General features: G+C 40.8%; 1 protein-coding gene across 5 annotated transcripts in view; it reads left to right on the top strand.

Annotated features, from left to right (window-relative positions):
- Nucleotides 1–27,430, top strand: part of NHSL1 (NHS like 1) — a 157,507-nt gene that overhangs the window by 118,055 nt on the left and 12,022 nt on the right. For 3 of the 5 annotated variants that reach the window (XM_069975014.1, XM_069975015.1, XM_069975018.1), the window contains exons 3-6: nucleotides 10,594–10,721; nucleotides 15,964–16,147; nucleotides 20,562–20,693; nucleotides 24,156–27,377. In XM_069975014.1, coding sequence (XP_069831115.1) covers nucleotides 10,594–10,721; nucleotides 15,964–16,147; nucleotides 20,562–20,693; nucleotides 24,156–27,377 — 3,666 coding nt within the window. The remainder of the gene's footprint in view (nucleotides 1–10,593; nucleotides 10,722–15,963; nucleotides 16,148–20,561; nucleotides 20,694–24,155; nucleotides 27,378–27,430) is intronic. The other 2 variants (XM_069975016.1, XM_069975017.1) reach the window with 1 other exon arrangement.

The raw sequence follows: 27,430 nt of genomic DNA, 5'->3' as shown, positions 1-27,430 counted from the left end.
ACAGAACAAAACAAGACAGACAAACAAAATAAAGAAAAGTCAGGCAAATAAAGGACAAACAAAACAGTACAAGAACAGCAGGCAAAAACAGAGGCAAGAAGGACAGGCAAAGTGGTCAGAATACCAAGCAATGCAATACCAAACATCAGCTCTAGCTACAAAAGACCTTCGCTAGCAATGTCCCAGAGCACAAGAGGACTTCCCAAGAGATGCAAGAGTCTTGTCCAGGGCATGATTGGACCAGCCCTCTGACATCCAGACCACACAGAACACAGACTGACAGAGAAGGGAAATAAGTGGAGAAGGCAACTGTCCATCACAACAAAACAAATCAGACAGATGTGTTTAGACTGGTAGAAAACATGCACACTGAATCATGACCAAAAGTGCAGTCATGGGCACAGACGTAACAGTAGTTTTCATTTCCAATTTTATTTCCTACACATATTCAGGTTAAGTTTCATCATTATCCAATCTTTCATTTTGGCTGCATCATCTGTCAAGGGGTGTCAGTACACCTCCATGCACATAAGATTGTCGACTGGTGGATTTATTTCTCTTATGTGTTGGCATAATATAGTTTACATAGTATAGTTCCTTAAAATGCATGGTACCTAGATCTTCTTAATGTTGATGCTTTGTCATTTGAGGCAAACATGTCAGAACCTGAGATAAATAGGCCCATAGAGAGTATGTCGTGCATACAGCTGTGGACTGAGAAATGAAGGTCCAATTTAGGCATAGCAGGAATATTTAACTACTGGTTATATGATAGGACTCAGCACTAGGGATACTAATCCTGCTTAAAAGCTTATGCTGTCTTACTACTAATCTTACGTTACTCGGAAGGCCAGAAATATAAGAGCGAGTCCTCCATGAGGTGGTGGAGGAGTCACGGTCGGGTCTGCACAGATGCTCCGTCTTTTCCAACATGTGTGAGACTGGTCACTATGGTAACATGTAGTGACTTTGCGAAATCCAGTCTGATCCATACGCTGTGCCCTTAGAAACACATATGGCCACTTTATCTGCCTTACCACTTGCCCTTAAAGTGTGTCACAACACATCTCCAGATTGAGTTGAAAGATTTACAGATCTCTGCCTGCAGGAGCTATGGGAAAGCATTGTGCAGGAGTACTTACTATGAAAGGCACTCTTGTATGAACAAATAGAAGTTATATTAGATCCGCCCCTTCTTATGAATACTGTAGTATACCGGAGTAATGCAAAACACCCAAATATTCTTCAGAATGGACGGTGTGTCCGGGGCAGATAGGAACCTTAACTTTATCCTCAGCACTCCTTGTGCTATCGGGACGTAACAGCAGGTTCGATGTGTCTAACCCACTGTTAGTTTTCCTGGTGTTACCTTGTAATATAACTTTATTAAAAATAAATTATAATTTTTTATTCAAACTTTCACTTCCAGTAAGGGGCAACATGGTCCTCTCCGTTACCTCCAACGTTTGTGTCGGGAACTAGGGCTGCCGCACAGCACCATGCAGAGCAAGGTCCCGCTCTCCCCATGTACTGTTTATTCTCATATCCAGTACATGGTCGCTGTAAATGGTTTTCCTTAGTGACTGGTGATAGCAATCACCAGGCTGCAGGACACAGTGATCACATCTGGAGCCTCTCTCCATGTAATGGATATAAGAATATACAGTACATAGGGGGATTGGGACCCTGCTCTTTATATCTCTGTGTAGCCGCGCTAGATGAGAGCAGTTCCCTGCACAAACGTTGGTGGCAACAAAGAGGACCGTGCCACCCCCTTACTGGAAGTGGAACTAATAAAGTTATTAAACTTATATTACAAAGTAATATAACTTCATTAAAGCAAAGTATTAAATCACATTTTTAATCTACAGAGAATCATCTATGTTGGTTACTCTACAAAAAATGTTGGTTTTCTGTGTTTTTTTTTTTTTTTTTGCCTCATGCCCTGTTGGTGCAGAATGTATTTGGTATGAAAACTGCAGCAGTGTAAAGGAGAAGAGTTTTCAATTAATTTTCAGTGTGAACAAAAACCTAAACCACTTGTCAGTTTAGTTTATGTAGCTGAGATACAGAGCCAACGCAGGGGTTAGTAGACAGACAGTGAGACCATGTTCATCCATCAACTCCGACTTTACATTGTGTTAAGCTAATTCCTGGAGACTCTTGGCAGTAGAGCCAAAGCTGAAGGTGGCAGTCCTTCACTGTTCTTCACTGCTTGGGTACGACCATAAAAGAGTAGCTGTTATGAATCATTTTATTATGTGTCTTGCCCCAGACTGCCCTCTGTTAACTCATGTGCGACTAACACTAGTCTGCTGATTAATGTATGCAGGGCGCTATCCCCATGTCTCACTTAGTGTAGCGAGTTGTTCACTTGTATTAATCCATGTGAATACACAACAACACGCAAACTGAATATAAGATACATGTAGATTTGTACCCAAATGAATTGTAGCAAATGCAGTTAGGTGGGCTATGCGCAGGCTCGGTTCACACTGCCTTTTTCTGTCCATTTTCCTTTCAGTAAGTAAGCAATTTTACGTACAGAAACACATGGTCAATCCTCTTTTTGTATATATATATATATATATATATATATATATATATATATATATATATATATATGTATAACCTATATTAGAACATAAGAACTTGGTTTAAATCAAAGAAAACATATATAGTCCACCTCAATTTATATTCCTATAATAATCCCATAAATAATCCATGAAAAATTCTTTATAAATTCAAATGAATTATTATTAAATCACAACAACCCGTAGTCCCACAAAAAACATATACACACAGACAAGTTAAAAACAGGAGGAGTCAGAACAAAGGTCATACATGATTAATCAAAAAGTTCTATAGTATGGCACAACTATCCCAAATGATTATAACAGTATTCACACTATCTATGGCAGTATCTGCGCATTGCACTAACTGAAATCATCATAGCAATTGTATATTGCACTAAACTCCAAGTAGCAGCAGATAATTATTGCACAAAAAAACATTATATAGAAAATGTATAACATAACCACTGTACATTGCATCAGGAAAGGAATAGCAGCAATCCCCTTTTTGTGTAGGTCAAAAAGAAAACGTATCCATTTCAATACATCTCTTTATATAATGTAAGTCTATGGGAAATGGATTCTGCAGTATGGCATTCAGCAGCATATGTTTTTTTTACCATCCATTTTTTTTCCTTTTTTTTAATGTATGTGTTAAACATAGACATAAGCACAGTGTAAACCTTAGCCTCACACTCCTGTGACCACATCCTGCTGCAGTTTTTTTTTTTATTATGAACACAGCTAAATATTTCACCTATTTAGACTATTATATGGTGCTACAATAGGGCACTCTTTCTAGTGCATAGGGCCTTACCAAACTTCTGTATGCTTCTGACTTCATATGGAAGTACCATTTGAACTTTGTCTCACCATGGTTATTTGGTTGGGAAGTATATGGTACAGGGTGACAATTAGGCTGGGTTCACACACAGTATATTTCAGGCAGTATTTGGTCCTCATGTCAGGTCCTCATAGCATCCAAAACCAGGAGTGGATTGAAAACACAGAAAGGATCTGTTCACACAATGTTGAAATTGAGTGGATGGCCATCATTTAATGGCAAATATTTGCTGTTATCTTAAAACAACGGCTGTTGTATTGAAATAATGGCACTTATTTACCGTTATATGGCGGCCATCGACTCAATTTCAACAGTGTGTGAACATAGCCTTTCTGTGTTTTCAATCCATGAGGACCAAATACTGCCTGAAATATACTGTGTGTGAACCCAGCCTTAGAAAGTAGACAAAGATTAATAAATAGTTCACAGGTGTATCAGTTATGAGAACACCAACATTCATGTGAAAGACGAAAGCAAAAGAATAGAATTCCCAAGCAAAAGATGTTTACAGGTGTAGACATTAAAGCAAAGACATCACAGTGCTCAGTCATGTGAACAGTTCTACTATAATACACAATGTATTGGTGTCTTTGAGCTACGTCTCTTTAAAGAGATTGTGTATTCACAATACAGGACAATACATCAACCATGCAGCCTTTCCTATTTCAGTGTAGACACTACACTCCTGGATATGGAGGTAAAGGATGACGTTGTCATTGTCATTGTTTCTTTTCCTGCCCGGACATGCTGTTCACCTCTAAATTGCGCTAGACTATTTGACTAGACTTATGCTACATTATCATAATAATGCAAAGCTTCATGCCAACTAAGAAGTTAACTCCTTAAGGGTATATTCACACGGGCGGGCTCGCAGCGAGATTCTCGCTGCGAGCCCGGCAGGTCCTGTCAGTTCCCATACACTACATACTTGCTGCGGTCTAAATGACCGCAGCGAGTATGTAATTATACCGCGCTTAACCCCTTCTACTCCCGCCGGCTCCCCCGCTGTAAGCAGCATACATTACCTGTCCTTGCTGCACGGGTCCGGCGTCCTGCTCTCCCGCCCGGCCAATCAGTGGCTGCGGCTGGGCAACACACTAATTGGCCGGACGGGAGAGCAGGACGCCGGACCCGTGCAGCAAGGACAGGTAATGTATGCTGCTTACAGCGGGGGAGCCGGCGGGAGCAGAAGGGGTTAAGGGCAGTATAATTACATACTCGCTGCGGTCGTTTAGACCGCAGCAAGTATGTAGTTTATGGGAACTGCCAGGACCTGCCGGGCTCGCAGCGAGAATCTCGCTGCGCGCCCGCCCGTGTGAATATACCCTATAGAAAAAAAAAATCTTTCAAATCAACTGTCAGAAATTTATATAGATTTGTAATTTACCTCTGTTTAAAAAATCTCCAGTATTTATCAGTTGATATATGAACTTAAGGTGTGTATCCTTCCAGTCTGACACACTGCTCTCTGCTGCAGGAGAGGTTTTCTATGGGGATTTGCTACTGATCTGGACAGTTCCTGGACATGGACAGAGGTGGCAGCAGAGAGCACTGTGTCAGATTGGAAAGAATACACCACTTCCTGCAGGACATACAGCAGCTGATACCTACTGGAAGACTAAAGATTTTTAAATAGAAGTGAATTACAAATCTGTATAACTTTCTGACACCAGTTCATTTTAAATATATATTTTTGCCAGAGTACCCCTTTAATTACTTTAAGTTTAATATGTACTCTGGCAGCACTGTTCTTTGGCCTTAGATTTAGAATCTGCTCGGGCAGTTTAGAAGCTATATCCACCTTTGCAGCCTGTTTTACTTTATTGTTCCAGGTCATATAAAATAAAAATTAACTTAGATTACAGAATTGTTTAGCGTTTGTTTGCAGTCTATAACCATAGAAACACCTAGGTCTACATAGTAGCTGTACAAACAGACTACGTGATTTCTTAAGACTATTTGCAAAGTTGTTATGGCTGGTGTTTTAGATACATTGGGACAGAATTTAAAGTGGTATTTCAAGATAAAATAACTTGTCCCCTATCTACAGGATAGTGGACAAGTAAGAAATTGTGGGTGTCCAACCTCAGTACCCCCCAGCGATCTCCATATAGGCTCGCGGCTCCTTTGTTTTGAATAGAGCCGCATGTACGGCACATTCATTCTTCACCGGGGGGTACAGAGGATGGACCCCACCTCCACCCCCAACCCCTGCAATCTCTTGTCCCTACACGTTATTTTATCTTGGAATACCCCCTTAAGCAATATAAATGAAAACAAATACATTTGATCTACAGTAAGTCATGAATGTGAAGCCAGCATTGTCAATCATTGACCCAGCGTTACTGGTAGGCATTGACTGATAGCTTATTTAAGGGAAAGGTGACAGCATTTTTATGCATTTTTAATAAGCCACACCACCCTATCAAATAAGGCAGATTGTAAGGGTTAAATTGTGCCGCACCAGCTACAGCAAGGCTATGTCACACACCGTTGAAATGACGGCTGGTTTTATTGGGAGGCCGTCAATTAATGACAACTAGGGTACATTACTATATGAATACTCAGTTGAGTGACACATTTAAAAAACACAGCCTAAAGATATATGGAATTTACAATGACGTATTTTTAGCCTCACACTTCATTGTCTATATTACCCGGGTCATATCCAAAGGGACGTATGAAGGTGTGAAACCAGATGGAACTTCCTCGGGGCTGTACAAAGAATGACATATATGGCGATTGTAATTATATAACGCACAGGACGCATTAGCAAGCTTGCATTTTAAATATATTAGAACAAGTCGTCAATTGTTATTCCTACTAATGTCATTGATCACTGCACCATATAACCGCCACTACATCCCTGCCAAATGATGGGTTATAACCATCCAGGCATAAAAGTGCAGCTGCTGTGTACAGTACGTGCCCTAGGGCAAAAAAAAACGGACAGTGTGTCCTCTCAGCAAACTTGTACAGCCTCTGCCATTCACTTGACTTGGGTTTTTGCTGAGTCTGAGGTTTAGGAAGACATCTGATTAGTATTAACCCCTTCAGGATCAGGCCTATTTTCACATTAAGGAATCTTTATGTTTTTGCATTGCTATAACTTTTTTATTTTTCTGATAAAGTAGCTGTATAAGATCCATTATGGAGTACATATAACTGATTACATATTACTGATAAAAGTTTTAATTAAATGGAAAAAGACCAATCTGCCAGTGTAATTTTTGTTGTAAACTGCGATCATGTAGCATAAATAATGTGTTGCCTTTTTTCCCCTATGCCCATGCCATCGACTGGATGTAACTGTACATCTATTTGTGGTAATGCATCAGTAAAATGGATGTACAATTATGCCTATTTGCATAAAACAATCAACCAGTATCAGATATTTTTGTAGATTTGTAACTGACTTCTATTTAGAAATCTTCAGTCTTCCAGTATTTATCAGCTGCTGTATGTCTTGCAGGAAGTGGTGTATTCTTTCTAGTCTAACACAGTCGTCTCTGCTGCCACCCCTGTCCATGTCAGGAACAGTCCAGAAAGGTAGCTCTGAATAGTTCCTGACATGGACAGAGGTGGCAGCAAAGAACATGGTTAATGTTTTTACAAAAAAAAAAAAGGTTCCTGTTGTTACAAAATAACTACCTGTCATTCCCTAAAATAAGGTTTTCTAATACACTTAACATTCTTCGAGCTTCATCCAATGGCCATTTAACCATATGTCATTGCTTTCTAAACCAGAACCCATCTGGTATAGCCACAGATGAGCTATAAAATCATCAGCAACATTAAAAGGTTTGCAGTATATCCTCTACTGTTAAAGTCTTTTTTAGCTGCTACTTTTAGGACAAAGGTTTTTATTTTTCTTATGTTTTCTTAAGTCTTATGTTTATGTATGGAAGATACAATAGCTGTGTGATTTCTGAGACATCCTGGAGAAGTGTTCGGAAGACCCTATAGACTGAACATTTCCATTATACTGTATATATGAAGCTGTTCATATATCCTGATGGAAATACAGGGAAATATATGACACTCAAAGACAGAGGGGGTGCAAAGTTTGTGGTTGCACCTGGGCCTAGGAGCCTGAGGGGGCCCATAAAGTCTCTTCCCCATATGGGGCCAGTGCTATAAATGAAGCCATAGCCCCCTTCCACATATCCATTATTTGCAGAGAGAATAATGACTATGGCCCCATGCACACACCCATGGGTGTTACGGCCCTATTACACTAAGCGATTATCAGCCGCTACAGCTGATAATCATTTTGTGTAATAGAAGACAACGATCAGCCGACAGAGCTCTGTCTATGTGATAAACATGCAAATTATAACCTTAGCACAAGTACAAAAAACATAAATGAAAGAGGATCCGGCCTGCAAGGCCTTACAATCTACATGGTGAGGGGAGGCTTATAGCAAGGCAGAGGATGTCTCACCAACCATACCCACAACCATGATTTTACTTTCAGACACAGAATGATGTTCTCACCATCTAGTACATAATCTCTATGTAGTAAATTGTCTCCAGGCAGAAAATACTCCAGTGACCCAAATCCACCATAGTATGTAGGATCAATGATTAAAGAATAGTCAGCCTTCTCCGAAAACCTTCTGGCAAATCAACCCACAAAACCCATCTATAAAGGCTTCTATAGCAGAAATCGAGATTGCCTTCCTTTTGTTCTCCACAAACCCACCATCCCCCTATCCTAGAAGACAAGAAGGGCTGGTGCCTTTCAAAGCATCTTGTTTGCTCCTTGGAGATGGTGGTGGCGTGACCCTTGACCCAGTTGTCTCTCATACTTTCTTGGTAATGTTGCAAAGCCTATCAAAATAGGAAACCTTATACAAATGGGTGAAGGTGTCAGCTCATACCTGGGCCCATGTGTCTACAGGTCCGGAAACTGAACATGATCCTATTTTGCATAGATCTCTGTGCCTGGAGCCATGTCTGGTTCCTTGATGTTTTTTAATATTCCATTATATATTTCTTATGTAAAGTATATAAATCATTGTCCTAACAATAGTCATTATCCACATGACTATAAATGAAATAGAGATATTTAAAGGGGTGATCTGGAGAAACTTTTTTTTTTCTTTTAAAGCAAGTGGTATCAGAAAGTTATATAGATGTGTAATTTATTTCTATTTAAATATCTCTAGTCTTTCAGTACTTATCAGCTACTGTATGTCCTGAAGTAAGTGGTGTATTCTTTCCAGTCTGACACAGTGTTCTCTGCTGCCCCCTCTGTCCATGTGAGGAACTGTACAGAGCAGTAGAAAATCCTCATAGAAAACCTTTCCTGCTCTGGACAGTTCCTGACATGGACAGAGGTGGCAGCAAAGAGCATTGTGTCAGGCTGAAAAGAATACACCACTTCCTGCAGGGCCTACACCAGCTGATAACTACTTAAGACTGGAGATTTTTAAATAGAAGTAAATTACAAATCTGTATAACTTTCTGACACCAGTTTATTTAAAATATTTTTTTTTTGCCAGAGTATCCCTTTGTATGGTCGCCCTTGTTGTCCTTTAACCCCTTTATGCAAATAGTCATAAATGTACATCCAAAAAAGCGACATATTATATATGCTACATATCGCAGTTAACAACAAAAATACATACAGCAGCTGATAAGTACTGGAAGACTGGAGATTTTTTAAATAGAAATGAATTACATATCTATATAACTTTCTGACATGAGTTGATTTGAAAGAATTTTTTTATTTTTTTTTTGCCGGATTACTCCTTTAAGTAGCTCTATTTTATAGTCATGTGTTTAACGATTTATATACTTTATATAGGAAATATATAATGAAATAATAAAAAAAAGTTAGCCACAGGCCTGAAGACTTTAATCCAATGTGTATATTTTCTGCACACCGACTGTGTGTCTGGTCATCGCACCACAGTCATCCCCTCCAGGTTTATTCTCATTGTCATCCCAGGAATTTACAGAGTATCCACAAGCAGTTGTGACATTGTAAACATAAACTGTGCTTCCTTCTCTTTACCCGGCTCACCTGCATAGTGGCCATAGTATACATAGCAATTTCCATAACAGAAATGATAGCACTCAGTTTCCCACCAGAGAGAGAGGAGGGGGTAGGGCAACAAAAGACCGGATCCAAATGACTAAGCAGATAGGATGTTATGGAAGGATGAAAACTACCGTAGCTTGTGAGAAGTCAGCTCCAGCAACCCCTATACTGCACTATGGTTTACTTGCACCCTAATGAATAGGTCAATAGGAAATACATGTTAGAATCTGAAATGCATACAATACATCCATTCATTTAGAACCCAGCTTAGTTTCTTCAAACAGATGTGATGACATAATGCACGGGACTGAATTGACTAAGGGTTTTAGTGTGTGATTCAGATATATTAGATGCAGCTCTGATGCAGCTTAGTTTAATCACTTCTCACATTCACTTAATAAATATCCCCTTTTGGCTTCATTTTCAAGTGAGGGAGTTTATCGCCAGGACTTCCCTATTGTACGTTGTATTGCAGCAAACAGTTACAGATTCAGAATCTTATTTCAAGAAATGTTCTGCACCAAGCAACCACCAAATACAATAAAAATTACCAAAAACATTATAAGGCTATGATTACACACAGTATAATACTACCAAAATACAGCCGTTTTTCAATGTAATAATGTGCTCCATTAAAGTCTGTCCACGCATGGTTTTATTTTGATCATAGTAAAAAAAAACATGTTAAAAAAACAGCATATTTGTAACAGATCAATTAAAAAATTAATTACTCCTTGAAAAAGATAAATCGCTGGATAAAAAGTGTGTGTGTGTGTGTGTGGGGGGGGGGGGATATTTTGTGTGCATTCATCAAGCAACCACCAAATACAATAAAAATGATCAAGAACATTACACAGCTATGTTCATAAACAGTAAAATAGTACCAAAATACAGCTGTTTTTTTAATGAAATAATGTGCTCCATTGAAGTCCATGGGGAATGGGGAATTACGGCTGTAATTTAAAACCGATTGTTGAAGTAGTTGAAGAATGGATATTTTTTACTGTTAAATTTTTTTAGTGATTTAAGGCATATCAAGTAAAATGTAAAGTATAATTTGGGCCTATGGTTCTGTGACTGACTTTCTGAATTCCCAAATGTACATTATGTTGTTTCCCTTTGTGCAGAATGTGACAAGCTCCGAAGGGATGGATATCGAAGCTCCCAATACTACTCCCAGGGACCAACATTCTCCTCATCTCCAGATATGGTTTGCACAAGTTATCAAGAAGATGAAGATGAACACAGTCAGAAGGTATCTCATAATAACATTCCCCAGAAGTAGGGCAGCCTGTCCCAGCGTCATTGTTATATATATTTGTAGTTTAATTGGTTCATATAGAGAAAGATACAGAGAAGTGACTACATGTTACCTCTTGTACCTATTGTAGCATAATTCTCTTTGTGTCCAAGTAGCTTTTTGTTACTGCTTTATTTTCCTCAGAAGAAGTCTTTGAAGTGCTTTTATACACCACAGCTGAATGAGAAGCACCTGTGTCCCCGGGGGTCACAGAACTTCCACAACCGTCCTTACCTGTGTCTGTCAGTGAGCAGAGAGGGAAGAAACAATGGGAAACCAGAAAAGCAAGGGACAGGAAGACTAGTTATAGCAGAATACATGAGTGCAGTATACCAGCAGGCAAGCTTATGGGAGACCCATAAATAACCCCTTTTTCCTTCAGCCACTGACCCTTAGTTTTTTCATAAGGGGTCAAATTTCAATAGATGTATGAAAGTTATTTTTGCAATATTTAAGTCTGGCGGAAAAAAATATATATATTTATATATATATATATATTTTTTTTTTTTTCAAATCAACTGGTACCAGAAAGTTGTGTAGATTTGTAATTTGCTTCTATTTAAAAATCTTACTCCTTGCAGTACTTAGCAGGTCTGGCGTCAGCACAGGGCTTACCCAGGCAAGTGCCAGGGCCCACAGGTCCTCTAGGGGCCCAGTGCGCTAATGTTCAGCCCGCTCACTATAGTGCAGGTTGAGCTCTGAACATCAGAAGACACAGGAGACTGAGATAGACCTGCACAGAGAGAGAAAAGGGTAAAGGACCTCCTGATCACATGACCCAAAGGTCCTCATACAGTGTGGAAAGCAACCTGACAGGAAGAGGGAACTGTAAGTCCTGTGTGTGTATGTGTCTGTCTGTCAGTCAGTGTCTTTGTCAGTCAGTGTCTGAAGATGTGTGTCAGTCAGTGTCTGAGTGTGTGTGTATGTGTGTGTCTGTCAGTCCGTCAGTGTCAGCCAGCAAGTCAGTTTCTGTAATTTGTGTTTGTTTATGTTAGTGATGTCTCAAGTGACTGTGCATAGTGGATGGATGAGGGGCCCGCTGAGACTCTGTCGTCCGAGGGCCAGCAAAAACCAGGAGCCAACCCTGCTTATCAGCTACTGTATGTCCTGCAGGTAGTGGTGCATTCTTTCCAGTCTGAAATAGTGTTTTCTGCTGCCATCTCTGTCCGTGTCAGGAGGAACTGTCCAGAGCTGGAGAGGTTTTCTATGGGGATTTGCTAATACTCTGGACAGTTCCTGACACAGACAGAGATGGCAGCAGAGAGCACAGTGTCACACTGGAAAGAGAAAACCACTTGCAGGACATACAGCAGTTCATAGTTTAAAAATCTATATGAATTTCTGGTACCGGTTGATTTGATTTTTTTTTTTTGCTGGAGTACCCCTTTAAGAATTTGCAGCAAACCTCCTATAAGTTGATTTCATTTTTCTGTTCTCCATATTGTATGACATTAACGCAGGCAGCTTTGCTGTTCTATAGTTCTTCATTTTTCAATCTGTCACCCAGAAGCTTCCATATAGAGAACACTGACAGATGGAGTGTTTAGGCAGTATATATATATATATATATATATATATATATAGTGATCTCACACACTAAAGCTTTTTTTTCTGCAGGATTTGGGCCATTAGTTAAATTATTCTTTGAAGTAATGAACTGCAGTTATCTATCAAATTACATGGAATATTTAAAGGGTGATTAATAATAATAATAATAATAATAATAATAATAGCTTCCTTTATTTGGATCTTTACCCTAAAACATGATGATAAGTATCCAGGAAGAAGCGCCCTAATAATGTGTGTAGCTGTAGTTCAGTAGACTGAGGACAGTCTGTTCCTTTGTGTTCACCCGTTGATTGTTTGATACTTAGCCTGTTCTTGTACATTTGCTGTCTCTGGCATCGTTTTACTCATTCTCTCTTTTCTGCCCAGTCTAATGTGTTAGGATGCATCTGTCAGTCTTGCCATAGTGTCTGCTGTTGCTTGGTGCCCTGGAACATTAAGGTACACCTCAGATGCCCCCACTCAGATGGGTGCTGTCAATCTGTAGAATTAGAACAACAAGCTTTCTATGTTCTCCACCAGCGTTGTCCTACAGGATAAGGCCATGATTACATGTCCCACAAGTCCCACTGAAACATGGAGGCATTCTATAGCGCATGTGACCTCAAAGAGACGTGCAGTCTGATTTGCCTGGGAAAATGACTAATATTTAAACTGCAAAAAAGAAACAAACAATATATTAGTAGTACGTTTATTTAGGAATATTTTTTTAACTCATTATTGTATATGAACAATAGACTGACAATAACCTTTACATCCTTAGGAGTGGGGAGGACAGTTCCGTACTCCCATGAGAATGAGCAGAACTTGTCTCTCTTACACATACAGCCATTGCAGGGTCAGATTACAGGGAGCACATCTTCATTTTCTAAAGCCGATCGATTGATGAAGCCTATTAGTCCTATGTACATTTCTGGTTGAATCATGACCCTGTTCTGGAAACGCTGATCTGTTGTAATAGTATAGCGTGACATAGTTAGAGCTTTGCACCATTATATTCTGTTGTAGGCTTAGAGCTAACAGTATTATGCTTATTTTTAAGCAATATCTGTCATCTATGAAACTTTTGCTTAATTCAGAGCTATGGTATGATATTGTAGAGTTACGATATAAGCACTTACATAGTGCTCTCTGCTGCCACCTCTGTCCATGTCAGGAACTGACTAGAGCAGGTGAGATTTTCTATGGGGATTTGTTACTGCTCTGGACAGTTCCTGACATGGACAGAGATGGCAGCAGAGATAAGTCATTTACAAATCTGTAAAACTTTCTGGCACCAATTGATTTGATATTTTTTTTTTGCTCTGGAGTACCCCTTTAAGTTAGTTAGGTATTGATAAAATAGTTTTTTTTTTCCAGCTGCAACTAGGGAGAACACACTGTGTTTGGGTTTTTACAGGTCTTTTCAAACTCAGAAATAAATTTATGTACAATGAGCTGCCCTTTAGTTTTTTTTTCTTCAGACCTGCTTAACAGTATCTAAGTATTCAGAATCCCCCCCCCCCCCCTTTACATACACCCATTCTGTTACATAATTCTTGAGTTCCCCTTATATTTCTTGTTGCTCTTAAAGGGGTACTCCAGCGGGGGGGAACTTTTTTGCTGGGACCAGCTGGGTTCCAGCAGTGGGTCCCGCATCGCGGCTCTCCGGTTCCCAGACGCTTCCTGGTGTCTGATGATTTGCCCCTGCTCTGGACAGTTCCTGACATGGACAGAGGAGGCAGCAGAGAGCACTGTCTCAGATTGGAAAGAGTACACCACTTCCTGCAGGACATAAAGCAGCTGATAAGTACTTGAAGGCTGACGTTATTTTAAATTGAAGCAAAATACAAATCTATATAAGTTTCTATAAACAGATTACTGATTTGAAAGAAAAAATGCCAGTTACCCCTTTAAAGGAAAGTTTCTGATCCTGGTAATGTTCAGAAAAGTTTAACCACTTTTGAAAAACAAAATAAAGTTATTCGTTCTTCTACAAAAAGGTTGCATCATTCAGAGGGGAGCTTCTCCTACACGTCTACACATTTATATGTGTAATAAATGTAATAATTAACCTTTAAATGTAAATACTTGATGGCAATATAAAAGTATGGTGTATAGAGGTATATGTGGTGTTCTATTGTGCTCTATAGTCTCCAGCACCATCAGTTATATTATGGTTCAGACTGAATAGTCACTGCTGCCCTGGACAGTTGAAGACAATAATTTATTCAATGATCCAGTAATTTTATAGGAACATTGTGGAACGTTCTGATAATATACTTTATCAATAATATTCAGTCAGTATAATATTTTACTAAACATAAAACTCCTCCAAATAACTAAAATATCTGTCCCCAATATTTCTGCTTATTCTCGCTATTTCTGCACAAAGGGACCCAAAATAAATGTCAGGAACATGTTTGACCTATATCCTTGCAGCTGGTTGCAGGTGGGGAGGGCTTTATGCTATATATGCCAGAAGGCAGACACCAGAGACAGTCCTGATAGATCACAAGGGGGCTGCCCTGATTAGTCACGCAGATATTCCTCAAGAATTCCTAGAAAGCGATGGCTGGTAGCGAAGGGTAATTGTTCCTTACCCTACTATGATTGTTCTTAAATATTTTACAGATTAAGGCAATGTCCAAATAACCACTGTTATTTTATAATGCTGACCATCATTTGTACAATAACAGCCATCATTCTGAAAAAAAAACTAAACAAAAACGGCCATTAATAAAGCTCAAACAGCCAAAAAAAAGACCTTGTGGTAACATAGTATGAGGCTATGTCCACACACCATGAGAATTACGCCTGTTTTATAGAAGGGCTGTCATCTAACGACAATTATTTTATAACAATAATGTCCTTCTTTTAAAATGACCCTCATTTTGGTGTGACAACATAGCCTCAGACTATGCTCCTACAATGCCTTTTTTAGGTGAAAAAACCATCAGTTTTTTGAAAATGATGGCTGTTAATAATGATCAAATCAGGTTTGCACGAACCTGAACCTATTGTAAGTTTGCTCATCTCTAACTAACAAACAACAGTGTAATGTCAGATATAGTTTTATTGGCTGACTGCACAACACTATGCTAACTAATGGAGGTTTTTGTAATGTGATTCATAGAATAAGTGGACACTGAAAATTACATTAAGGCTTTATTCCCACTTCGGGAACATATAAGGGAAGGCAGCCGTCTTGTTTTATAGAAGGCTGCTAATAATTATCATTAACTTTATTAGTGGCCATATATCAAGATGGCTGCCTTCCCCCAGCATGTTTCTGAAGCCTTAAAGAGGCTAACCTTCATCTACCTTCCTCTTACCTTCATGCTCTGCGCATTCCTGTGCTGTTTATTTTGAAATCATCTGGCTGGCCCACCCCTCCTAATAATTATCAGTTCTTGTAATGGCTTACCGGAAAGAGGATTTCAGAATAAACAGCACAGGAACAGTGCCGAGGATGAAGGTAACAGACATACCTTCATCCTCTGAGACCCATGTGCAATAGAGAGCTATCAGTAAGTTAATTTGTCTACCCTGCTGATAGTTCCCCTTTAAATGTCTTGCTGCGGTCAGTACAAGTTTATATGACATGATATAGATCCTCATGATAAGCTAATGATCCATACTTCATTTACAGTTTTCAGTATCAAGTGAAGAGGAATGGCTGCTGACTGGGAAAAGACCCAAAACCCCTGTTCCTAATGAGTTCTCTGACACTCACACCAACTGGACCAAGTCACTGCCCCTTCCCACTCCAGAGGAGAAGATGCGCCAGGAGGCTCAGGCTATACACACTGATGTGGTGCCCATAAACATAACTGGTATGATCAGACTGTACAACCTAACATGTTATTGGGAGAATGCCCAGCAAGCAAATCACCTGCAACGTCTCCAATAACAGTGATCATTACTGTAATGGATGAAGTGATAGAGATCAATCACATGTTCTGTGATTATGGTCGGTATACGGAAGATGTGCTATGGACGGAATGTGAACTTCAAGCATCACAATTTATTTTGATGTCGGGAGCTCTGAAACAGTTTAAATCTTCGCATGACTGTGCTGACACGATACTTTTCAGAGCTCCCGGCATCATAAGAAATTGTCATGCTGGAAGTTCTGCATTCCGGACTGTTGCACGTTTTCCATACACAGAAAGTTATCATGGAACGTGTGAATTCCCCTTTCGCTGATGTGTATTGATCTATGTCATATCTGTATCATTGCCGCTAGTGTTATAATGGAAAGTAGAACAGATTTTGTGGGGCAAGGCCTCCTACACATAACTGTCTTCTGTAGACTGAAGAAATGTCGATCAGTAGTGAAAAAAAACGAAGTTGTTGGATCCTGTGCTATCCTGCTGGGGAAGTATTTCTTAGCCTGGTTCCTTTGCACCCTACATATAGATCAGACATAAGGACAAGAGGGGAAATTTATTAAGGCTGTAGCGTATGCAATGGAGAAGGCAGATTTGCCCTTTGTCCCTGGCATATGCCTGCCGTATCCCCCTGCCAGCCTCCTCCCGTGCTTGATTTACCATGATTCACATCTAAATCATGGCAGAAATTTACACCTGCTCAGGAGCAGGTGTACACTTCTGTGCCCACCATACGGCATGTGCAGGTCAGGCTGGATTCACTAAGAGGCGTGCCCCTGGGGCAATTGGGAACGGGCCTAATTTATATACGCCGGTCTTCATAAATGTCCCACAAGATTTCTTTCAAACAGTCACCTCCCTGCAGACATTGTCTGCAACATCAGCTTGGTGTCCATATATTGAGGCTGTGTTCACATGTTGCAGTAATGTTGCTGAATAGAGATGAGTACAACTCTAGTCCTGCTGGATACAGCCTATGGCCATAGGCTGTATCTGTGGTGTCCCAGATTCCCTATGGCTGCATCCAACTTCTTCAGCCACCGATAGTCAAATGCTGAACCATCGGATTCAAGCACGCTCCAGTTGTGCTCATCTCTGTTGATATAGTTTATAGGTCTTGCCACAGCCTGAGGCTATTTTTACACACCGTTGAAGTGACGACCGTTTTAATTTGACATCTGCCATTAGGGTATGACCCGCAACGGATTCCATCACTCGTACCCGCATGCTGCAGCGCGAATCTGCACCCCTGCCATAGACTCCATACTATGCATGGGCAGATTCCGCATTCCGCCGAAAGAATAGACATGTCAGTTCTTTTGGTGGAATGAGTAATCCGCCCGTGTATAGAATAGTGTCTATGGCACAGGTGGAGATGTGCGCCGCCGCATGCGGGTACGAACGGCGGAATCCGCTGCGGGTCATACGCGTGGATTCCGTAGTGTGCACGCACCCTTAGGGTAGCTTCGCAGTTGATTTTGCTAAATGAATGAACACAGCATTAAATCTGCAGTGTCATATCTGCTGTGGATCCGCGGCAGATTTGATGCCATGTTCATTCATTTGGCCAAGTCTGCTGTGGATCCGCAGCAGAAAACCCACTGTGATACGGGACGTGTGAAGCTACCCTTAAACAGCAAATAACAAGATTATTTTATAATAACGGTCATTGTTTGTATAATCACGGCCGTTATGTGCCATTTAATAGCAATCATCCTATAAAAACGAGCGTCATTTCAATGGTGGGTGAACGTAACCAGACAGTGTGTATATATTAGAGCATAAGGACATTAAATGTTAGGCTCCTCTAGGAATATTCATAAACTCCTATAAGCCATCTACACACAGATCACTATTATTAGCAATAAACATGAATTTAATTTCAGTAAAACCTTGAAGTGTCCCACTATCCACCCATACCCCAATAATTCTAACTATTAAACATGCACAGCACATTTCCATAGGGTTTCCACTTACAGCACTATGAATGCAGGTTTGTTCACTTTCCCTTACAAAACAATACAATGGACTGAGCAATGGGGAGTGGTTGGGTTATTGGGGGAGGGTGGAAGCTGTGCTGCATGATAATTGTGGTGCTGCGAGCATGTCCATGCTGGAAGACCTAAGACCTGCTGACACAAAGCCTGAATGTGCTGAAGAATGTGCTATCTGCTTCCCCTGTGTTCTGCCTGTGGCACCACAGACTTATTAAACTACACCTTATATAGGGAAAGGTGCACCAGGTAAAATCATCAGTCGTATCAAAGGGAGCTTTATGAACTTTGCATTGTCTCCTATAGGCGTATGGCAGCAGTCCACATATACCTATACAGTATCACAAGGATTTGCTTCCTTATGGGTATATTCACACACATCAGATCTGCCGCAGTGTGTTTCTGCAGCGTGCACACATTTTTTTTGCAAACCTATTCAATATAATGAGACAGTCCCAGACATTTCTGCTGCATGTGAATAGACCCTTATATTGTTTGCAGCAGAAAGGAATTATAGGCAGACCACGGTCAATAACGTTGACAAAAAAGTCTGCAAAAACCATTAATTTTATTGAATGTAAAACGTACATTGCCTAATGGTGCGTTTACTCTGACATATTTTTGAAGCCAAAGCTAGGAACAGACTATAAACAGGGAACAGGTCATAAAGGAAATATTGAGATTTCTCCTCTTTTCAAATCCAGTGCTGGCTTTGGCTTCCAAAATCTGTCAAATAAATCTCTCTGTATAAACGCACCATAAGTCTAGTACAGGTTTTTTGATCTAGCTGGTTATTGGGCAGTTAACCCTTTAGTGTTTAGGTTGTATGCATGCGGCTGTGATGGTGCTTGATGTTACTCATTGCATGTTTTGTATAGACTTCATGTTTAATGAAGGGTGCTGCAGCGAAATGCATGAGGATTAAGGCTCTGTGGGAAGTACGTGGCTGAAGTGCACACAGGCTGATAGTTCACTGTTATTCAGGATTCAGTATTAACTCTTAAGACCTCACTGTCACAATAAGGTTCTATTATGTACATATATTGTGGAATTAAGACCAGTGGTTTTCAAACGCAAGTGATTCACATTGAGCAGTTAAGAAGCTTCCACTTGGTTTGGTGCAGTTTTTGATCTATTCTCTTCAGCTGAAAACAATTAGGCCTACTCTTTTACTCATTTGTTGTTTGTTTTTTTTTGTTTTTTTTTTTATTGCTTTTAGGGTGTGTTCACACGTACAGGATCCACAGCAGATTTTATGCTGTGTTCAGTAATTTAGATCAAATCTGCTGCGGATCCGCACCATCAAATCCGCTGCGATACGGTACATGTGAAGCTACCCTGAAAAAAAAATGTTTTTAAGTCAACTGGTGTTAGAAAGTTTTAATAGATTTAAACATTATTTCAAAAACTGAAGTCTTCCAGTACCTAACAGCGGCTGTATGTCCTGCAGGAAGTGGTGTATTCTTTCCAGTATGACACAGTGCTCTAGATGCTCAGGTGCTGCCCAGACCAGTAGCAAATTCCCATTGAAAGCTTGGACAGTTCCCAGTACGGACAGAGATGGAAGCAGAGAGCACTGCGTCAGACTGGAAAGAATACATTATTGCCTGCAGGACATACAGAAGCTGATAACTACTGGAAGACTGGAAATTTTTAAATATAATTAATTTACAAATCTGTATAACTTTCTCACACCAGTTGAAAACTTTTTTTTCTCTCTGGTGTATCCCCTACCATTCTGCCTTGGTGTCGAAGTCCACATTCAAACTTCCTGACAAGTCCTTAGCCTGCTGCTAAAGTGGTGGTATATGGAATTGTCAGAAATATAGAATAGAATTCTATACTTCCCCTAGAATTGCAAGTCTAAGGGACCTCTGGCAATCCTGTATCTGAATTCTATGAACTTACTTCTATGAACTTCTCACAATGCCTTTAAAAACAACCACAAAAATGTGCAAATTATATTTTATTTTTTATAGCAATCCATTTATTTTTTTCTTTACTGGAACTGCACCAAATACTAGAAGGTTTGCTGCTTATGTGTTTTATGGGATTTTTTTTTTCATTATTACTTAGATATTATTATTATTATAATGATATCTACATGAATACTTTAGTGCTATATTTTCAATAGTATTTGTATGGTACAGTATGTCCTTCGTCCACCAACAGGTCATACTATACTGCGGGAACCCTATTGTGACATTATGTACCTTTTATGTACTCCTCTGCTGTAATACTTCTACTAACATCATCATTAATACCTTCTGCGTTATTGTCTCAATAATTTAGGGGTAACAGATGCATGATGTTAGAGTGCTTGGAATTAATGCTGCCTTGCTTGTTCTACTACTCTATATCAGGGGAGAATTTCGACCGCCAAGCCGACTTCAGGCGGTCTCTTATTCATACTGACACTGTGGTAAGACGTCCGAAGAAAGTCAAAAGGAGAAAGACTATAACAGGCGTCCCAGACAACATACAAAAGGAGCTAGGTATGGCTCATCAGAACTGTATTCCACCAGCAGCCATCATCCTCATTGCTCACCACTACCAGTTGAATTACATCTTCAGCCACCCATCAAACAATACAGTCTGATAGCCTTACAAGAGGTGACACTTGTGGCGGCGGGAACAATCTACTAACCACTTATAATGAAGTATTAGACCTGTTCCTTTACATTGTACAGTCTTCTTAATAACAATACCTTCTGTACCCTGCTACCACTAATAGTGCACTGAATGCCACCGCAACTGTCGGGTAATGTGCTGCATTAACTCTGCTGTACGTAATCTAGCACATTCCATATACCGTACACGGCATGGCGAGCACTGGTGTCTGTGTCGGCGTTATCACCGTATACTTAGTGGTGTGATTTTGTAATTTTCTGTATGTGCTGAGCATGAGGTGGTTGTTGCTGTTATGTGTGTACAGACGTAGTTTGTAGCAACAACCCACAAAGAATCCATTCTCTACCCACTTATTTTTGCTGAAAAGTGTAAAAAAAAATCAGTTCCACCTGCTCCATCTGAAGTTGAGATTTACCGTCATATGTTCAGATTTATTGATTAATATATTTATTAATAAAAACTGGAAACTAATTTCCTTGCATGCAGTGGTGTACAACTAACCATTAAGATGTATGTTGTATTTATGCTGAATGTATTGGATAGTATTATTGCTATTCTTTGTGGTTTGGTTTAACCAGCGTGTCATCAGATCAATGGAACACCGTTGTGCACAGTTTAAATTATTTTATCATTTAAGTGCATTGTCAAGTAACTCTCCAGCTTTCTTGCATTTCTTAAAGGAATGTGTCATTAAAGTGACTGTACCACCAGGCCCAGGCTGAAGCACTGGAGGCGGGCCGACCCACCCTTAGTGGGAGGAAACCCTAGCCCCTCTATGATAGGGTTCCATTGATTCTAATGGAGTCACGTCATGGAGGGGCTGGAGTTTCTTCCCACTTAGGATGGGTCGGCTCCCCTCCAGTGCTTTAGCCTGGGCCTGGTGGTACAGTCACTTTCAAAGGGAACCAATCAGCACAATTCTGCTGATATGATTCCCTGCTGTACAGTATACCTCTGCTGTTCAGCTTCCTGAAACTACCAGCCTCGGCTGTGGCGGTAGCTTTGCAGCAGTGAAAAAGTAGTTTTATTCATCGACGCTATGACAGGAGAGGGTCCGTAACTGGTCATCAAGGTAGGATGCCGCCTGTGACTAGTCACGGCTCTCTGAAAGTCAGCGTGCTCTGCGGGGATGATTGTCAGACAGAGAGGCCACTGCCTGTCAATCATCCCTTCAAAGTCTGTGGACAGGCAAAGAGCTGTGATTAGTCATGGGTGGCTCCTCACCCAGATGACTATTTGCCACCCCTCTCCTATCATTGTGTAGGGGGAATAAAACTACTTTTTTTCCCTCTGTAAAGCTACTGCTGCGGCTGGTAGCTTCTGGGAGCTGCACAGCAGAGCTATGCTGTGCAGCAGGGTACCATATCAGCACAATTGTGCTGATTGGTTCCCTTAAAATTCATATTTTACCATATATATATATTGAAATAATCCTGAAGTGCTGCAGTTTCCATTATGGACACTAGGTCTAAAATTAAGCTGAGACTTAAAGGAGAAGTCCGGCAAAATTTTTTATTAAAGTATTGTATTGCCCCCCAAAAGTTATACAAATTACCAATATACGCTTATTACAGGAAATGCACATAAAGTGTTTTTTTCCCTGCACTTACTACTGCATCAATACTACTTCATCAAGGCGATGTCACTCAGGACTCCCAAAGCTGTGCGGGCTGTGGCTGCTGGAGAGCATGATGGCAGAGGGATGCTCAGTGTCCCTCCAGTGCCCTGTGTTCCTGCCATCATCCTCTTCAGCAGCCGCACACCTCTGGGAGTCTGGTCGTGACATCACCATTTTATCCAGCAAGTGATACCTTGATGCAGTAGTAAGTGCAGGGAAAAAAGCACTTTATGTGCATTTATTGTAATAAGTGTATATTGGTAATTTGTGTAACTTTTGGGAGGCAATACAATATTTTAATAAAAATTTTCGCCGAACTTCTCCTTTAAAGGGGTTATCCAGGATTTGAAAAACATTTTGGTTTTCAGTTGCAAAACCACACCCAAACTGGAGACAATAGTGGTACTGTTTCTGGAGTAAAGTGGCCATGTCTTTTTAAGCCTGCACAATCTCTTCAAGGTCCCCCTCACAGTATAGTTGGCCGTACCTGCCACTCGTGTCGAGTTTGAACGTCAATCTATGGTGTATAGAGCTCTACCAAATGACCACTGACAGATGATGTCAGTGGTGATAGGGGAAATGGAATAATAAAAACTCAATGCCCAACCCAGGTAGATATAAGCCACAGTGAAAGCTCTCTCGCCACAGCTTAGCCCTTCCATAGAGAACCCAATAACGTTTGCCTGCGCCAAACATTCTTGTATATGAGGAGGATAGGCAGCGGGCATGAGAAGTAACCTTTTAGCCATCAGTTATTGAAAATGTATGGCCACCTTTAGATTGCCAGCAGTGCCTTTCTTATCAACACAGACAGAAGTACAGTAACAGGTGACACCAGTATATAGATAGCAGAGGTACTGTACACACAATAACTGCTGCTCACAACTCAACGTTCCTCCTTTATGTAGAATGACCTTTATAAAGGTCATCAAGCATGCCCAGATGCCTATCCTATGCATCTGAAGAAAGAAAAGTCCTGTCTATGGTTTCAACGGTTTGTGGGCTTGCTCTAAAACATATCTCTACATGCTATTAAAAAAGCTCAGACAAAATTGTTTCAGTACCTGGCTCTGTATATGGATTTTAAAGTGTTACTAAAATCTTGCGGGCAGCAGGTTACTCTGTCAAAATCCTGCAGCCATGCTCCTGATGCAGGCGTGCGCCAGAGACAGAATTGTTCTGTTAGTGCAGTTGATTGCATTGTATACAACGGCACTGCCCGAAGAAATCCATCTCCGTCACACGCCTGGATTAGGTTTTGACAGTGTAACCTTCCAACCGCTAAAGATAATAGTTACACTGTCCATTTTTATTACCCGTTGCATATACAATTTTCCTGGTTCTTACTTGAAATTAGTCAATTCTATGTTGACAGTCACAACTCAAGCTGAGATCCGTGTTCTCTGCTGCATTGCAGTTAGGGAAATATAGATTTTTCTATATTAGACTACTGTACAGTACCTGGTGTAAAGACTACTCTTGCCAGGTGTCAAATAAGCAGAATATGCGCTGTAAAGACTGAATTAGCAAAAGACTGAAGAATGAAGCAATGTAAGTGACTAGAGTTTGCTATTAATTTAAGTTTTGTGCAAGTTAACCAAAGTCAAATATTTCCATAGATCTGTCCCAATATTTGTAAATGATACAACTGTATATCCGTAACCTTTCTATTATCAGTGGACTAATCTTTGATCTTTTAATCCAACAGCAAGTGTGGGGCAGACAGGTTTTCGAGGACATTCGATGCACATTCCTGAGAGTTACAATGCACTGGATGATATAGAGCCATGCCGCTCTCCCACGCAGAGGTCAGAAACCAGGGACTTCAGCTGCCAGACCGATGAGATAAAGATAGTGCCCCCCTCTGTCCGAAGAATCAGAGCCCAGAAAGGACAAGGCTTAGCGGCTCTCATGTCTAATTCATCAGGAAACATGTCTTCACTCAGTGACTCTACTGGATATACTCCACGTTTGAATGGTGACCTGCATTTCCGAAGTTTGCCAAGAACAGGTGCCAGGGTGTCTATACAATCTCTAGAGCAAAAGTCGGAAGGTTCCAGCCATGTGGAGGATTCCTACACAACATTGCCACGCCAGTTAAGCAAATTACAAGTTGATGACAGTGTTGTTCACTTGAGGAATGGCCACAGAACGGGCACACTACAGAGGCCAAAGTCACAAGAAGTCCGAGGCTCGGAAAGAGAAGTATTTTCTAATCCAGCATGTATGGTTTCCCCTCATGCTGCATATTCAACTAGTATCATCCCAAATGCCATGTTGTCATCTTCCTCAGAGGTTATTGCCATTCATACCTCACAGAGCACCGGACATCTGGAAAGCAAAGGAATATCCCGCAGCTCATCTTCCCATAAGAAAAGTGTACGCAGGGATCATGTGAACCTTAAAGATGAACACCACTCCTCTAGTGGGAACTGGAGTGAAAGCAGTTCCACTCACCAATCCCAAACCTCTGATACACACTCCCCTAGTGCCATAACCATAATTTCTCTGAGTGATCATGCAGCATCCCTGAACAATACAAACAGCATGAAAAGTGGTTCCCAAACCATGGCTTACAAAGTGAATGATGCCTTTAATAGCCCTGCACAGGATAGTGATACCCGCAGTGATTCAAGCTACTCAGCTGAGGGGCGGCAAAGAAATGGTAGCATAACCAGCAGCATTAACAGTGCTGACCAGTGGTCATCGGAAATTAGAGAAAATGACACTTGTGCTCCTCTAAGAAAAGCATCATCTGCAGTTTCCAGCTCTCCTGTGAGTAATATGAGCACCAGTAGCTCAGATAGAAAAGCAGATTCTAGCTCACTTTACTCTATAGACCATGATGGCTATTACACGTCAATGCACTTGGATTCTGGGGTAGGTCCAGGAAATCAGAATTATTACAATGGCCTTCAGACCCCCCAGAACAGTGTCATTAATATCTTTGATAAGAAAGAGGCCCTAAATATGGATGAAAAGTCGAGCTATAGCGATAAATCTCTAACTCGCAGCATATCATTGAAAAAGCCGAAAAAGCCTCCCCCTCCGCCTTCTCGAACCGATTCTCTTAGACGGCAAAGTAAGAAAAGTCTTCAGCCAAATGGGCAGGTACTGAATGAAAAGCTTATTGCTACTCTTCAGCACTCCCTGCAACTAAACTTGAAGAATAATAGTAGTGGCTCACCATCTCAGAGCCCTTGCAGTGACTATGAAGATCCCTGGGTATTGCGTTCTCGCAGTCAAAGTACAGTAAGCGCAAGCAGTAGTAACATGTCTGCCACCGCTCCCAATGTGTACTCCATTTGTCCTGTTACCCCTTCACAGAGTGATACAAGTAGTATAAAGTCTGAGTATGCTGATCACTGGAGCTACTACGTCGACGACCAACCAAAACCTAAAACTTATTCTCCTAATAAATCAACTAATGGTTATAGTGCAAGAACTGTCACTCAACAGATACACACTGAAATCGCCAAGCAGACCAATGCATCTCCAGAAAAGGCTTGCAGAGTGACGTCACCGTCTAGTGGGTATTCAAGCCAATCAAATACACCGACCAATCTGACACCTGTACCGCTTCTATTAAGAAACATGTCGCCAGGAAGTGGGAGGAGCAAAACAAAACCCAAAGTGCCTGAAAGAAGATCATCTCTGATCTCGTCTATTTCCATTTCTTCATCATCGACATCTCTTTCGTCAAACACATCAGACTCCGTACAGCAGACCATCAAAAAAACTAATTTCATCCTGCCATCTTCTCCGACTCCTCCCCTTACACCAGATCCACCACCTCCACCTGTGGAAGACCAGGGTTTTTTGCCACCATCTCCACATTTTCCACCTCCACCACCAGAGGTTGCAGTGTTGCAGTCGACTGAGGACAATCTGTGGGTTTCACGTTCCAAAACTGATAACTGTGCACCTGTGACTTGTCCTCCACTCCCACCTCCCTTACCCATCCTCCACTCCAAAGCCCCTTCAATTCCCCCACCGCTAAACACAAAAGCACTGAAACATACAACTGAATGCATAACACAAGGAAAAGAGGACGGTGGCAATTGTAATAGCCTCCACAACAAACAAGACTTGATGCGGCCAAATACTCCCCTAGTTACTGCTCAGGCACTGCAAATGATACAGTTAAGGTCTGTTAAAAAATCCTCACAACTGGAGAACGAAAAAATAACTGAACAGGTGCTACATCTCGTACGTCACAATGAGACGTCACCCTTATTTTCACGGCCATCATTAGAGCCATCTGCTTCTCTAGATTCCAGATTAAGCGTAAGCGTCAAAGAAAATAGAAATTCTAACTTGCCGAGCAAGCAGCTACAATACTCTGCTTCTCAGAGCTGTTCAGATACATTTACAACTAGTGAGACAACAAACCTAGAATACAGAGAAGAAGACTATCGGAATTCAGCATACAATGGAAACAAAACTATTCTGTCCGAAATGTCATCTCCAGAAAAGAAACCAAGTCCTTCCCAAATTACACCAAATAAATCTCCCAACAAGAAGCCTCCTCCTGTTTCAAAGAAGCCCAAACTGTTCCTTATCGTTCCACCTCCGCTGCTTGATTTGGCAGCAGAAAAAATAGCTCAAGTCAATGAAAATGTGAGAAGCATGCCAAAACCCTCCGAAAGGGATTCTGTAAGCGAACATTACGAGGAGGTAAATGATCGTATAGCTGAGGAGAACAATTCAGAGGAGACTGCTGGTTTGGGTTGCCAAGCGAGGGAAGCTAGTTTGTCTCTTAGCGAAGTTGAAGAAGATAATAGATTTTTCAGGCAATCCCAAGTTTTAGATATTGCACCTCACGAAAAGGAAGATCTCTGGGCCACAATGTCTGATGAGGTCCATATTTCAGATAACAAGAAAGAGAGTGGCAACCATGACCAAAAGACCTTACAGGAGGAAGATAATGGTAAGAGCAGCCCTCTTTGTTCTTATATAAACTTTTACATGATACGTTAATGT

Source organism: Dendropsophus ebraccatus, chromosome 6 (assembly GCF_027789765.1).
Source record: "Dendropsophus ebraccatus isolate aDenEbr1 chromosome 6, aDenEbr1.pat, whole genome shotgun sequence".
Classification (NCBI taxonomy): domain Eukaryota; kingdom Metazoa; phylum Chordata; class Amphibia; order Anura; family Hylidae; genus Dendropsophus; species Dendropsophus ebraccatus.
The sequence above is the reverse complement of the archived record's forward strand: the minus strand, read 5'-3'. Positions and strand labels throughout refer to the sequence as shown.